The sequence below is a fragment of the Scleropages formosus genome, chromosome 11, assembly GCF_900964775.1.
Source record: "Scleropages formosus chromosome 11, fSclFor1.1, whole genome shotgun sequence".
Classification (NCBI taxonomy): Eukaryota; Metazoa; Chordata; class Actinopteri; order Osteoglossiformes; family Osteoglossidae; genus Scleropages; species Scleropages formosus.
The window spans coordinates 9,257,743-9,272,381 of record NC_041816.1 but is presented as its reverse complement, the minus strand read 5'-3'; the positions used below and the strand labels follow the sequence as shown (position 1 = coordinate 9,272,381).

The 14,639-nt window shown below is 42.4% G+C and overlaps 1 protein-coding gene across 1 annotated transcript in view; it reads left to right on the top strand.

Annotated features, from left to right (window-relative positions):
- Positions 1-12,953, top strand: part of fam189a1 (family with sequence similarity 189 member A1) — an 83,016-nt gene extending 70,063 nt beyond the window's left edge. The window contains exons 5-12 of the mRNA XM_029256065.1: positions 508-615; positions 3,495-3,655; positions 4,695-4,830; positions 6,885-6,963; positions 8,223-8,888; positions 10,901-10,972; positions 11,528-11,859; positions 12,527-12,953. Of these exons, the coding sequence (XP_029111898.1) occupies positions 508-615; positions 3,495-3,655; positions 4,695-4,830; positions 6,885-6,963; positions 8,223-8,888; positions 10,901-10,972; positions 11,528-11,859; positions 12,527-12,721 (1,749 nt within the window). The 3' untranslated portion in view covers positions 12,722-12,953. The remainder of the gene's footprint in view (positions 1-507; positions 616-3,494; positions 3,656-4,694; positions 4,831-6,884; positions 6,964-8,222; positions 8,889-10,900; positions 10,973-11,527; positions 11,860-12,526) is intronic.
- The last annotated feature ends 1,686 nt before the right edge of the window (positions 12,954-14,639 follow it).

Genomic DNA, 14,639 nt, shown 5'->3' with positions numbered 1-14,639 from the left:
ACACGACGTGCATCAGATGAAATGTCGCATCTGAATGACTATTATCTATCATTGTATAAACAGAGGAGCTGTTTTTCATTGTCTAGAAGGGGACTGTACAATATAGGCTGTAGCTGACACGCACTTGGAACTTGCTGCTAACTTTTATAGCTTTTTGCTCCTGGAAGTGCAAATGTCCACAGAAAGGCATTTTCCCTGTTTCAGTGTCTCCATCTAGCATCGCCAAACAAGCAAGAGCTCAGTGAACTTGCACAAATAAGCAGGAAGTAAATAGTGCACAGCGTTATGTTCTGATTATTCTTACTCTTCTTTTTACTTCCTCTAAAGTCCTTTTTTTCTTGTGCATGCATTTCCTCACCCCTTCCTCCCTTCTAACTTATTTATTTCTCATCTTCCGCCTTATTCATGCTCTGAATGTGTTTTTCCTTCCTGTTTGCGTCTGCTCCCTCCTCTGAGATCCCCATTTTTCTCACCCCCTCACCGTGTTTCCTCTCCATCCTCCTGCAGGAGCTGCTTTTCAGTGTGTGCGCCCTGAATGTGGTCTCCACAATCGTCTGCGCACTGGCCACTGCCATGTGCTGCATGCAGATGGTGTCCACCGACATACTGCAGATGGTGAGTGAGGATTATGTCCTGATCCAGCCCCTTCTGTGAGCTGCAAAGTGGCTCACAATGGCCTGGACTGCACGCGTGTGGGACATTTGAATGTCATGAAAAATGCCCAGTTGAATGTCATGGAACCCCAGTGTCAGCTTGGTTTCAAATTTTCCAGTAGAACAACTCAGAAGGATGGGAGGATAACCTGGTATGTTGTGTGCTCCTCCCTTGAAACCGGGACAGAAAGGCTTTTCTGTGGCTCACCAGGTAGCCCTGCTCAGCCTGAATGCAGATCAGAGCTCTGCTAGAGCACAGGTTGCTGCCCGTATGTCTGGCGCTATTCCTGTGAGTACAGTAAGAGGACTAGCATGCTGTGCTGTCAGGGAATCACACACACTGCCTGTGGAGCAAGCAGGGAGCTGTTGAGTGGTTTACGGCTGGTTGCAGGCAACCAGTTGAATACAGAGAGAGTACTGGAAAAGTTTAAATTGGGAACTGGAAACAGCAAGAGAATGAATGCTGTATGTTTCTTCTTCCCTCCTGTGTGTCTGTAAATGGCAGAACCTTCATGTTAAATGACCTCTTGTGTTCCTTTGAGAGCGAGATAGCCACTGACCCAGTCTGGCAGGCCTAGACGCGCACAGTCACCGGGGAAATCAGCTTTGTTGTGTAAAGACTCCGTGTCCTTCATGGTCAGATGCTATAGAAAGAATACTCTCACTTGCCGTTAGCAGATGATGACACCAGACAGGTTAACCTCTGTATACTGGCTGTTAAAATAAGAAGTGATGAACTTTAAAAAAAATTAGTTCTTTAAATATTAAACCACCTTTTGACTCCAGAGATGATATATTTCCAGGAAAATAAATGAACCGATGTAATTTTGGCCATAAAAAGCAGACATTCTGCATTTTATGGCCTTGTGCTATAAATTGCGAAATGCCAAATTCAGTGATTGTTTGGTCTGGATGATATTAGGTTGGACATGCATGCAGTTTGTCAGAGTTGGAGCAGATCAGTTTCTCTGAGAGTATGGAAGTGATGGCAGTAATCCCGAGTGTTCCCTACAGTGCCAGCAGTGCAGCGGAGCAGCAGAGCAGCTGCTAAAGGCCACTGAGGCTGATTTCATCATGCGACTCAGTTACCTTCTGGTCTCTAATTTGGGAGCAGAACATAAAAGAGATTAAGAAAATTAAGAACTCAGAACTTTCTGTCATTTTCATCTTGAAGGACATCCGTATCAGTGGTGGAAAGCCCGTTGGCCAAACACCACAAGACGCCATTGCGTAAAAATCTGTGGCAACTCGTTCAAATTATTATGCTGTAAATATTCACTAACATTTTTGAAGTACTACACGATTGTATGTCATTGTAAGATTATTTATCCCTGGTGTTCAAACAAACTTGTTTTTCACCGTGGAAGCCCGTGTTCAATAGAACAGCTATTTGACGGCTTGGCTGAAGCTAAACCTCAACACTGCAGACGACTCCCTCCAGCCACAAGCTTCTCAGTCTGTTGCTTTTTACAATTTTTGTAGCTTTTGCTTTTTATTAGGTATGTCATCTACGTTGTGGCATTACAACATGATGCATTAAAAAGATGTGTTGTATAGAAAAGAAATGTAACATGCAACAAAATATAGGTAAAATCAGTTTTTCATGAGGTCAGATACATTTGTAAATTCAGTGTTATGATTGCTGATGAATATTGAACAACTAATACAGGCAAAACTGTAATGTATTAATTTATAAATTAGAATTTTTAAATAGCGTGTCCATTCGTGTGGTTGACTAGCCACAGAAATAGTCTGGAAGATTACTGGTTGCCCTCCCCTGATGTATACAGATTGGATCTGAGTAAATTATTGCTTTTATGTACCATTTGTTAGACAGTGCCAGTAAAAGTTTGAGTGCATTGGCTTGAAAGCAGTCTTCTTTTTCTTAACTGACAATGCTTTACATGTGATGTGCCATCAAGGCAAAGTAGGAACGGAAGTGGATTGCCAGTGCCTTCTTCTATGTACATCTGGCAGATGCAAAGATGAGCGGGACATACAAACACGGCACACCCCGTGTCGAACGCAAACCCTACACCCTCCAAGCAGCTCAGAAGCTGCATGATACCCACTTCACCCGCTGTGCCCCCACAAACATGAGGCATTTACTGAAACTTTTCACTGGTACTGTAGGTACAAGTTTTCAAAATAAGTAATATAACAGTGGTTCTGTGACACAGAAATAAATTGCGGTAAGACAGGAAAGCTGTCCTACAGGTCAGGCAGACAATATGAACTTTGCATTCTGCAGGGGGAAACAATGTGAGATGTGACATTGTGTTTAAACCAGAGTACTGAGGAGATCAGCAAGGGCTGTTTACCCCATTGTTACACTGTTATGGGGAATGACAAAATCCCTGTGTGTTTGTCCTCTGTGAACATCACAAAAGGCTTGGTTTCTGTTTTCAAGGTTGCAGTTTCTGTAGTCTGCATTCTATAGGCAAAAGTTTTCACTTCAACATGTTCTTGTAAACTTTTATTTAGTGCCTATGCTGCATTTTTATTTCCATCCTGGGACAGACTAGATAAAACATCACAGACTGCCTGATCTTTCTTACAACTCAAGAAAACTGTCAGAAATTTTATGGTAACCTACTGTTACTCTGTAACTAATATGCACTGATCTGATGTGTTTGTCTCTTGTGTGTATTTTTCTTCCATTTTCTACTTTTATTACATTAAGTAGTTGACAGTTTTATTCATTGTGACATTTTTTACCCATTTATATCTGGGTATTTTACTGGAGCCGTGTGGGGTAACAGATTTGTTAACAAACGGGTCCTTTGGGTGTCCTGCTGCAAACTGCACTTTTTGTAATAAAACCTGAAATCTCTGTTTCAGTTCATGCCTCACAGGTCACGTGCCCTGAGCGCTGACTGCATGACCCCCCATGGCACCATCCTGCATCAGACTCTGGATTTTGATGAGTTCATCCCTCCTATCCCCCCGCCGCCTTACTACCCCCCAGAATACACCTGCAGCCCCGTGATGGAGGCCCAGAGGTACAATAGCATTTGCCTCCGCTGGCACCCCAAGCCCTGCTGAGCTGTCCCATGAGCTGTTCTAACCTGGAGCCGACCCCTATCTGCCGAAATTGCACAGAGCGGAGTGGAGTCGTACTCTTTCTCAGTCAGACTTCACTGTCCCTGGTGGAAGCCCTATCAAACTGTGTAGTTCAATGTATTTATTTTGAAGATTTCTTCATATTTAATGGATCTACATATATATCGGATATACATGCTGTAGTTTTATGCCTGGAAATATGTTATACCCCATCTATCGATTTTGTGGTTTTGCGTGTGTTTATTTAAAATAAACATTTCTTGAAGAGGTTCAAAGTCTGATGCTGTGCATCTTCAGTGCAGTGGCTGTCAATTCCTCTTCTCTTTTAAAAGTGTTTTATTCATGACTGTAAAAGCATGTTCTATTAGTCCTGTTAACAACCCCTGTTCTCTTGTCAAGAAGACTGCAAAGACAAGGCATAACATTGTTAGGCACTGAATAAATTGCTTTAATAAATTGTGTCACCTCATGATCTGGGATATTCATAATTAAGCATATTTTTGAGTTTTTAAAATAAAACAGTCAACTGTCACTTTTGCACGTCATTACTGCAATTCTCCATTTTATTATTCCTCAGCTTACTGCATTTTGCCAGTAGCTTCCTGATACTGTTACATTGGGAATTGGACTGCTTCTAAATGTCTTGTAAAATAATTTTAGAAATTTAAATTGCAATGATTTACATCCTTATAAAAAAAATCCCACTAGTGAAATATTATTTCTCTTCTGTTATTTTTTCAAGACATCTAAACATGATGATCCCATTTTGTGTCTTTGGATGTATTTGGTTAACTTTTGTAATGCCCCATCAGCCTGCATTCACTAAGAGCATTGCTTGTGTGAGGCTCATGTGAATTTGTATATTTCCTAAACAGTCAACCTTAAAAACATGAACTGCTACGGATTAGAATGTGTAATGTTCCCATCAAAGAAAGTTGTAATTATGTGTGTGTGTGTCTTTACTTGTCCACCTGACAGGGGGCTGCACCTGGACTTCCCCCACTCTCCGTTCAGTGCCATCTACGGAGTGCCCATCAACAGTCCTAACACACTGTACCCGTCGGAGCTGCCCCCACCTTACGAGGCAGTGGTAGGACAAATGCCTGCTAGCCAGGTGAGCTCAGTGTCCTGCCCCTTCAATTACACATCGGTACCGGTCGTATTGCTTTGTGGAAAGTTCTCCATATTATTCCTCTGGTCAAGGTATTTGACTGCATATGTGACTGCATTCATCGTGGAGACCAGGTAACAAGAAGAGCATTTGTCAGTTATGTCACAAGTGTGTGTACCCTGTACAAACTGTATCCCACGAAGCATCAACTGAAATATTAAAAAAAGGACTCATTAGTGACATCCTTATCTCAGATGTCAGATTTGTCAACATAGCTGAAAACAGTTCTTTTAGCTGAGCTCAAAGTGGAAAAACAAACCTTCTCCTGAGCCTGTAAATGGAAGGAACGAAGCCGTGCCACAGAGGGGCGGTTGAGGAGAAGGATGGATGAGCAGCAGAGGGAGAGAGGCTTAGCAAGGTGAGGGAAATTCTGCTTCTGCATTTGGGTCCCTCTGGGTGAAGCACAAACAAATTGAAATGGCTTGGGTCCAGAAGCCTGGAGCTGTGTAGAACCACACAGGGACTGAGCAGCGTGAGCTCATTAGAGGAGTGCATTGATGTAAATCACCAGGCAACGGCCCGAGTCGCGTGCGTACGAGTGTGCATTCTTGCGCGATTTCAATATAGATGGTGCTAGGCTCTGGGCTTCCAGTTTGGGTGGCAGATCAGCCAAGTGACTCTGTAAGTCACTGCGGTCTCCCTCAGTCAATAAAGGGGACTTTTGCCTCCCAAAAGGTTTCCGTCCAGTGCTCACAGTTGCCAGATCTTTCAGAATATTTCAGACATACATGGGTTAAAAAGGGCTTCTCCTTTCAGAATCTAAAAACATTTAAAATTAGATTATGCATCAGAATTGCCTATGTTAAATAATGAATCAGCACTGGAGACACAGTTTGCTCTACAAAGTGTGGCAGTCAGGAGAATCACACTAACCTACTTGCCTTATTAGTCACTGTGCACTGGCTTCTAAAAAATATAAACCTTCTTCTTAAAGCTCTCTCCCTTCTACATGTCGCTGAGCATTTGTCACTCACCAAGGCAGCATCCTTCTCTGAGTCGGAGTCTCTCGGCTCCTGTATATTTTATATTATGATATCCGTTCATTTCTGACCTGTATTTGTGACTCCTTGGTCACCTCTGTGCCTTCTGTCTGTTTCAGGGGTGATTTTCCCTAGAGAAACTATAGTCGATTTTCAACACCAATTACATTTTGCTGCCAAGTATGACTTACTTTTATCATCCAACTTTGTCTTCACAGCCACAGTGGCATTCTGTCTTTCACACCTTTCTCATCCTTGCATTCCAGTACTTGTTGCAGTGTAAAAGGGACAGAGAGAAATCTTTTTAAAATGTTTATCTCTGTTTTGACACTGTGAAGCATATATTGTACCTGATGCTTTTTGCCAACTGGAATTACTTAGTCTGCTTTTTTGTTCGTGGACGTTTGTTCTTAAATCTGTAGGCGGGTAGTAGATAAGAACATACGACCTCAACAATGGGTGGCACCCCGAAATCTCAGGGAGGGAACATGATTTCCAAGAACGAGTGACACAAGGGAAATGGTCAGACACACGATAGTTACTGAACTCTGGTTTGAACCCAGTCTTTTATCTGTTGCTGTGGGAGGTGTAGGGTGTAGCTCGGGAAACACCCGTGTCACCAAGCACTACGGGACATGCCTATGTAATGTCAAAGTCATTTTGAAACTGTCCATCAAGGCACACTGCACTGGAACTTATTTACCCACAAAAAGAAGCAGTAAAACATGACGAAGTAGCTTAAAATGATAAAGAAGTACAAGGTGAGATTACCCTGTTTAAAGGAAATGTATATGTACTCTATGTAACAATGAGTGCAGAGCTGAATGCAAGACATTCCTCAGCATGGATCTTCCTCCCCAGCCTCCAACCGGGCTGTTTCTTGGAGATATTACACCTGTGACTCCAATTATATGTCCTGAGGTGCTCTTTGTGCTACCAGCTGAGCAATAAAATCACAGAGAGTGAGGATGCTGGAACTCTCTTCTACTTTTTGTGTGCATGTGTCGCCCCCTGCAGGTCACTACCAGTCTGGACCCTCAGGCCACTGAGTCCAGCCTCTGTGAAAGAAACACTACAGCTGGCTTCAGCACCCAGGGTGAGGCCTTCTCCCCCAGGGTGTTTCTCTCTTCTTCAGCTCAATCTCTGCTGCACAACCTTCTTCCAGAGTCACAGCAGACTCACTGACAACAGGCGCCTTTTCCCACTTTAAACATGTGGATTGTTTACTTTGATTTGCTGGAAAAGACATGCAACACACACTTCCACCCTCTTAAAAATTGCTCCAATGGCTTGTGATCACAAATGCCACTTTCTTATACTCATAATACTCATAATACAGTAGCAATTTTGAAAGTTATATTAATATTTTACTTCCATATGTGTCCTTTGTATGATCCTGACAAAGATGTACTAGTAGATGCAGTACAACCACACAAGCGTCTCATCTCCATGTTGGTGATTTTCCCTCGTTATCGGTTCAGAGCAGTCATTCAACGCACCAGAGTAAACATCATATAAGCGCTTGTGGAAATACTAAAGAATATCAGAGTAAAATAAATTTATTTAACTTTTTGTTTTACTGAAGCCTACTTATGCTTACTGGAAAGCAACATGTGAAAACAGTGTTATGTTGATAATTTTCACCAGTCCCCACTATTGACTGTCAACCTAATATCACAACTGATACTGCAGAATTTAACACCATTACTATTCATTCAACTGATGCTTTTCTCCAAAGTGACTTACAGTGTTAAGCTACTTACAATGATTTACTCTTTTCTTGAGCTGAGTAATTTTTATTTTATCACTTCAGAGTAAGTATGTTGCCCTTCCTCCTCCTATTGTGCTGTCGTGACCACATGCATGTGGCCATGTGCACACGTGCCACAGTCATATAAATGGCATTAGTAAGATGAATAACCTTACACTAAAGTAGATAAATTCTCAATCTCTCGACAAAATGAAGATCATCTAGTCTTATACACCTGTTTGTGAAGCTGCACAGTGCTTCATTGTCATGCATGAAATAGCTCATTTTGATTTTTTTATTTTAGATGACAAACAGTATTTGTCATTTCTTTTTTGCATAATAAATAATGTTAATTCAGTCTTCTTACATTGGCAGTTTAACTAATGGAGTGCTTTCATGGAACAAGTTAACCCCGTTAAGGTGAAAGATTAGCGTGTATAACATTTACATTTATTCACTTAGACGCTTTAAACATATAAAACTACATAAAAAGTTTAAAGAGGCAAGTCTTTACTGAATTTGAGATGCAGGAAGTAATGGACAGTTAAGGGCCAGATTATGGGATGTCATTATCTCACTTTGGCTTGGGCCTCTTCATCTTGCAGCCTCAGTGGACAGTGCCTCCCTCATGGTGTCTGAGGTGGCTGACCTTCCGGACCGCAGCTGCTCCTCGGAGGACCTGTGTTCCCTGGAGGTGCAGGGCTCCCTGCATTCCACCTCAGATCTGTCCCCCTATGGTACGCTGACCACCGCCCCCACAGATGGCAGCTGCACTAGCCTAGAGCATAGCGCCCCCTGCTGGCTACGCCACCATGGTCCCAGTGAGTCCTCCCACACACAGGAGCACTCACCAGACTGGTCCTCAGAGAACATCAGCACTCTGGAGAGGGAAGAAAGCACTGGAAGCAGCCCTGTGCCCTGCAGAGGGAAATCCAGAAGGGGGCTTGCTCTTCCCCCCCCTCCTCAACCTCCTCCTCACCACTCCACCTCTGCAGCCCAAGCCATAGCACCCCCAGCCCCTAGCCCACCCCCCTGCCCTAACCCCTCTCCACCGTGCCGACTGCGCGGACACAGGCTCTGCTTCAGCGTGTGGTCCCCCTCGGTATCTTCCTCAGCCTCCTCGGCCTCACAGCCCCCCACCACCTCCACAGCTACTAGCTCCTACCCCTGTGAGCAGCGTCGTCCAGTTCGTTCCAACAGGAGGTACCGGAAGCTGACGCGAATCGTGCGGTCCACCAGTGACCCCATCTCGTGTACCTCTGTTTCTGGAGGTACGTGAGTCCCGGACTGCAGACCCAGCACATCATATTTAGGCAGCTTATTTCAGCACTTGTCCAGTTTAAGATTCTGTAGGTTTCTGTTGGCTGTTCTATCAGCAGTGAAATTAACTGTTTCCCTTTGCCCATGTTGTATAATGGAACACAGAATGGAGGGAAACATTTATAAAATTAGTCAGTGCAGGGAATTGTGAATTCTAAAGAACAGATGGATTCATATGATTCATGTGATATGTCATACACAGAGACAAAAGGAATATAATTACATTTCCTCAATTATCTGGTCCTAATTGATTCCTGAAAACAGACCAAATATCAAAAAACCAGATAATTCAATTACTTGTTCCATTATTTCTTACCCATCGCAGATTCACCCTGAACTCATCCTTAATGATACCTAATGTCATAAAGATAAAGAGATGTAACACCTTAAATTAGAAAGAATAATACAAACAGCATGGTTTTAGTTTTTCCTGGTTTGTTCTCTGAAAATAATTTGTAAAAAATTCAATCATGCCTACAAAGCTTTTTTGAGTGGCACATGGTTGCAGTAGCAAATATAGTCCTGCATGTAAAAAGCTTTCTCACCATTCTACATTCTGAGTGTTTTTTTAAGTCTATATTTGGAATAGAGGTAACAACAATGCATTTTCTTTATTTACTTATGTTTTAACTTCTTTTTTCTTCAACTTGAAATTACAAGTAAATGCAGAAATTAAAGATTTGGTATTTTTGTTATTTTATTATAGTTGCTATTTTTTAAGGTTTATAGAGTCTGTAGGGTAACCGTGAGATATTCACGGAAATTTATTTTTATGGGGGGCCATGCAGGGGTGGGGGGTGCTGTGGTACAGTGGTACAGTGTGTTTGGCCAGGTCCCACTTTCTGGCGGGTCTGGGGTTCGAGTCCTGCTTGGGGTGCCTTGCGACGGCCTGGCATCCCGTCCTGGGTGTGTCCCCTCCCCCTCCAGCCTTGCACCCTGTGTTGCCAGGTTAGGCTCCAGTTTGCCACAACCCCTGCTCGGGACAAGCGATTTCAGACAGTTTGTGTATGTGTGCCGTGCATGGAATTCCCATGAACATGAAGAATCTAGTGTAATATATATATATATATATATATATATATATATATATATATAAAAAATTCATATAGATTTCACTATGTGGTTCCACTGACATCCTGTCCAGGGTGTAGCCCTCCTCAGCTTTGCACTCAGTGATTCTAGGATAGGCTCTGGACCTCCGCGACCTTGATCAAGACAAGCAGTTACTGAAAATTGATTAATGGATTGTGGATGGTTCCCACAATGTGCAGTCTCTGTTCCACACAGCCACTGGGCAGAGTTTTCAAATGTGCTTTTACTACACAGATCCAGATGTCATCAGCCATGACCTAATGTGTCACACTGTATAAATGAAGATCTGCACTTAATGATAAGTAGTATTAATACTTGTGATCTGCATAAGTGGAAAACTGGATATCTGGAGACCAAATAACGGGATGTGCATGTTTTTTTCTCTTTTTTCTAAATCTATTAAATGTTTTTTTTTTTTAAGAAAAAACCATATCGCACCATGTTTTGTTCACCTGGGGGGGGTGCGGTGGCGCAGTGGGTGGTCCTGCTGTCCGGTGGGTCTGGGGTTCGAGTCCCGCTTGGGGTGCCTTGCGGCGGACTGGCGTCCCGTCCTGGGTGTGTGTCCCCCCCCCCCCGGGCTTACGCCCTGTGTTACCGGGTAGGCTCCGGTTCCCCGTGACCCCGTATGGGACAAGCGGTTCTGAAAATGTGTGTGTGTGTGTGTGTGTGTGTGTGTGTGTGTGTGTGTGTGTGTTTTGTTCACCTTGTGTGACTGACCAAAGTGTACCCCTTGTCATTGTATGTAGGAATCCCTTGAATAGATAAAACTCAGTGTATTTAATCAGCTTTCCATGTGTCTGTGTACTGTTTCTAGTAATAAGTTGTTTTTGGATCTGTCTGTTATATCATTCCTGTCTTTGTCTCCATGTAGCAGACAGATGTGGCTCTGCCTCCTACAGCCTCCCACCTGCTGAGGACACCCTGCATACCTCACCTGAGCCAGGTAATACCACTTTTTGTGTCTCCTGATCACACAGAGCTCAACGGATCCCAATAAACAAAACACCCACTGCCACACATTAGCCTGCAACTTGTCAGTCAGTGTACTTTACCAGTTTCATCAGGCAGCAGGCATATAACCTAATGGCTCCTCATTAAAGTCCTAGGAGGGGTCCTGCAGTAATAGTGCCCTTGGTTATTTAACCTTGAACAGTAGGTAAAATTAAAATTTGCTTTGTACAGAAGTGCTAAGCTAATTACATTCTCATATATAGCCATTATTTCAGATACAGGTCTCCTCACACACAATGAAGAGTGAAAAGTGCGGAGAGCGAGCGCTTTGCCCAATGAAGTGTTGGCATTGTACTGTGTGTGTAAATTGCAGGACATAACACAAGACATCCATCTACATACAAAAGTATAGACCACTCGAAAATTTCAACATTGCCTTACATACATCCCACAATGACATTGCTGCAAGCTCCTACCACCTGTGGAAATAATTTGGAGGTTATTTTTGCTTTAGAGCAGAGTCTCATTGGAAATATTATTTTTTCAGCTGCGTGTTCAGAACACACATCTGCATTGGCATTTTACCAGAGTCCAGCCACACACAGTATCACCGCTGGCAAGAAGCGTAAAGAAGGAGGGAAGGTGGACATTCGGCTCCTCCCACAGGCACTTCACACCGCCTCCAGTGACCACCAGACTTCATTAGCTGACCTCAAGACCTACAAGGACACCAAAATCCTGGTGGCCAGGTTCTTGGAGCACTCCAGCAGCTGTCTACCTCCAGAGGTCCAACAAGTGGTCAACAGCATCAAGTTTGTCATCAAGTCTGATGAGAAGCATATGGAGGAGGCCATATTTAGTGCCAATATCATTGATCAGGTGAGATGGGAAAGGAGCTAAAGGGAGCAAAGTGGTGGATTCAGACTGATCAAAGTGGGATTAAAATAAAATTGACTTATTATGTTAAACCTTTAAAAGTGGAAATAGGAATTCTGAAGTGTTAGACTGGATTTAATCTCACATTTATGTTCATATTACACACATTTGTCCTCTGTAGCACGTACCAGCATCTGCTTTGGGTTTTTATGCATCTGCAAGGTTAATGCTTCCATTTGTAATTTGAATATTGGGAGCTGTGCTCATTAAACTATCATAAATTTCATTGCTTAGTCAAAGGCTTTCAAAGGTTTTATGAACTATAATATAAAATACATTTTAAAGACAAAGTAAATTAAAGTCATTGCTTAAAATGTTTTAAATTAACCAAAACATCTTGCTTTGTAAATGTAGATATGTTGGTTTACTTAGAATTTAATTTACAGTTTAAATGTATATTTAAGTGGTAGTTGGCAGGTGTTTGTTGAAAGTCATTATTTGAAGTCATAGGGCTTACAGTCTCTCAGAACTATACCAGAGTAGGTTTAACACTGTTGACCATACAGTGCAGTTATGTCGATTACTTCTTTATTTGGCATAGTAAGAGTTTTAAGGAAGCTGGTTAACAATTATGAGATACATGTTTGAGTATGAAAGTGTCCCTCTCCAGGTGATGATGCACTCCCAGCATGGTGTAGGCAGCCCCAGAAAGCGCCCCTATGAGGAGCTGCATCTCCAGAGCTGTGGTGCCCTGAGCTCTTCTCTACGACAACCCCGAAACCCCCAACCTGCAGAATCCTTGGGGTCGTCACTGCCCGAGCGCCCTCACAGCCCTGTTAGTGCATGCCGAGAGACCATCCTCTGACTGCCGCCATGCAGTGCCAAGACTTAAACCCTTCGCTTGCTGGAGAGAAGGTGACGTGCGCACAAGGCCGTCTGGGAGAAATAATGCACAACCAGAGTGCTTCTCTTGCCGTCTTTATTTTGTCTAAATCAAACTGATGATAAATGTGAAGAACAGACTAAGCCAAGACAACAGGGATATCTTAAAAAAAATCTTTTCATTTCTATCTTAAGTTAAATGAAACTGTGAATCATAGAACTGGACATCTATGACTCTATTAATGGATCTTCCAAGACTTTGGGAGTCTGACTGCTGAACTCTCAGTGCTACAGCAGGACAGACAGATCTGAGAAATTTTACACCTCTGAGAAGTTTGACTATTTAACTTACCTCAGTGTTCTACAACTCTTATCAGTGTTACAATAAAATTTGAGTTTTTTACATTTTGTGCCGAAATCGTTTTTACTTTCAATTGACTTTTATGGTGCATCTTTCCTATTTATGTATACACAGATTCTAACCTTTATACAAAGAAAAAATATAGTCTTATAAATGAAAAAATAATACCTAGGTCCAGTCCTGACTGACAGTTATCACCGAATGCAGAAAGCTGCATGTTTTACTCATATAACTGTTTAAAGTTGCACTCAATATGGAGAAAAATGTATTGAACTGTTTCAAACTGTTGCAACTGGGGAATCCTACTGTTGAGAAAGGCAAGAAATTTGAATTTAAAAGCAACACTGTAAAAGATAAAGTTTAAATCCACCATATAGGTCACTAAATAAACGTGTATCATACTGTATATGTACAGTATAGAAGTGTTGTACAAAGTGTATATAATGTACATACAGTATATATTGCCTGACCAACTGTGTAATAGTGCCCTCTAGGGAGAACAAACGCTAAAAAAAAAAAAATTCTCATTTCCGAAATCTAAATTAGCTCACCTGCATCAACAGTGTAATTTAGCGTATTATAATCTTTGGGTCAGTTTTTACATAATTTGTATTGAATTTTCTTGACGTGAACCAAGTGGCATTTTCAACCGTAATTGTGTGAAGTTGTCCTTCAGCCCCTGGAGGCTGCGAGGGAAGGAAGAAAAAGGTTTCTATTGTCTGTCAGCTAGTATTATTCTAAAATATCGGGTACAGTAAGATCAATTCCATTACAACAACATATCGTAATACCGTTATGGATACGCAGTGAATTGCACTGAGTTACATTTCGCAATAATTCGTGTGAGAACCGCAGAATAACGTTCTGAATTTTGAGAAAAGGGTTTGGAGGGAACTTCTTGGAGAGGTCGCGCCGCCCGTCCATGGTGCCTTCTGTTCTGCTCGCACCTTTTTTTCCCGGGCTCCGCAGCCTCAGAGCTCGCACTCGCCCGCCAGACGGTTCTATTGGCGGTGACTCGACAGACGCCGGGTCGGTTTATGTCTTTCGGGTTCACTATCTATTTTAATTTTTCTCACACTTCATTTCAATCTTTCTTAAACATGTCTTCGTAAATGCACAGAAGTCCTTGTGGCACACAGAATAAGTCTACCCACGTAAATAAAAAATAAGGATCGAGCACACTTTTGTGCAATAGTACAGACATAATATGAACTTCAGTACATTTTACTGTCCCTGATATCAGCATGATGTGACTCAGTGTCATTTCAACGTGTGAAAACCAAGAGAGTCTCTTCGGTTTATGAGAACAACCCCGACTCTCCGTTTCTGATAAGGTTAGTTATCCCTTCCGAGCGCGCGATCTCAGTATTTCACTGCGCATGCGCATGTTTATTTAGGCTCAACCTAACAGAGCCCACTGTTACCCTCTCGATGCGACATCTAATCCAATCGCCATCGACTTGGAAGAGTCATGTTTGTGTTATCCAATCCCAGACGAGAGTTTGCTCTGTACATACGAGTCCATTGGCTTTTGTTCTTG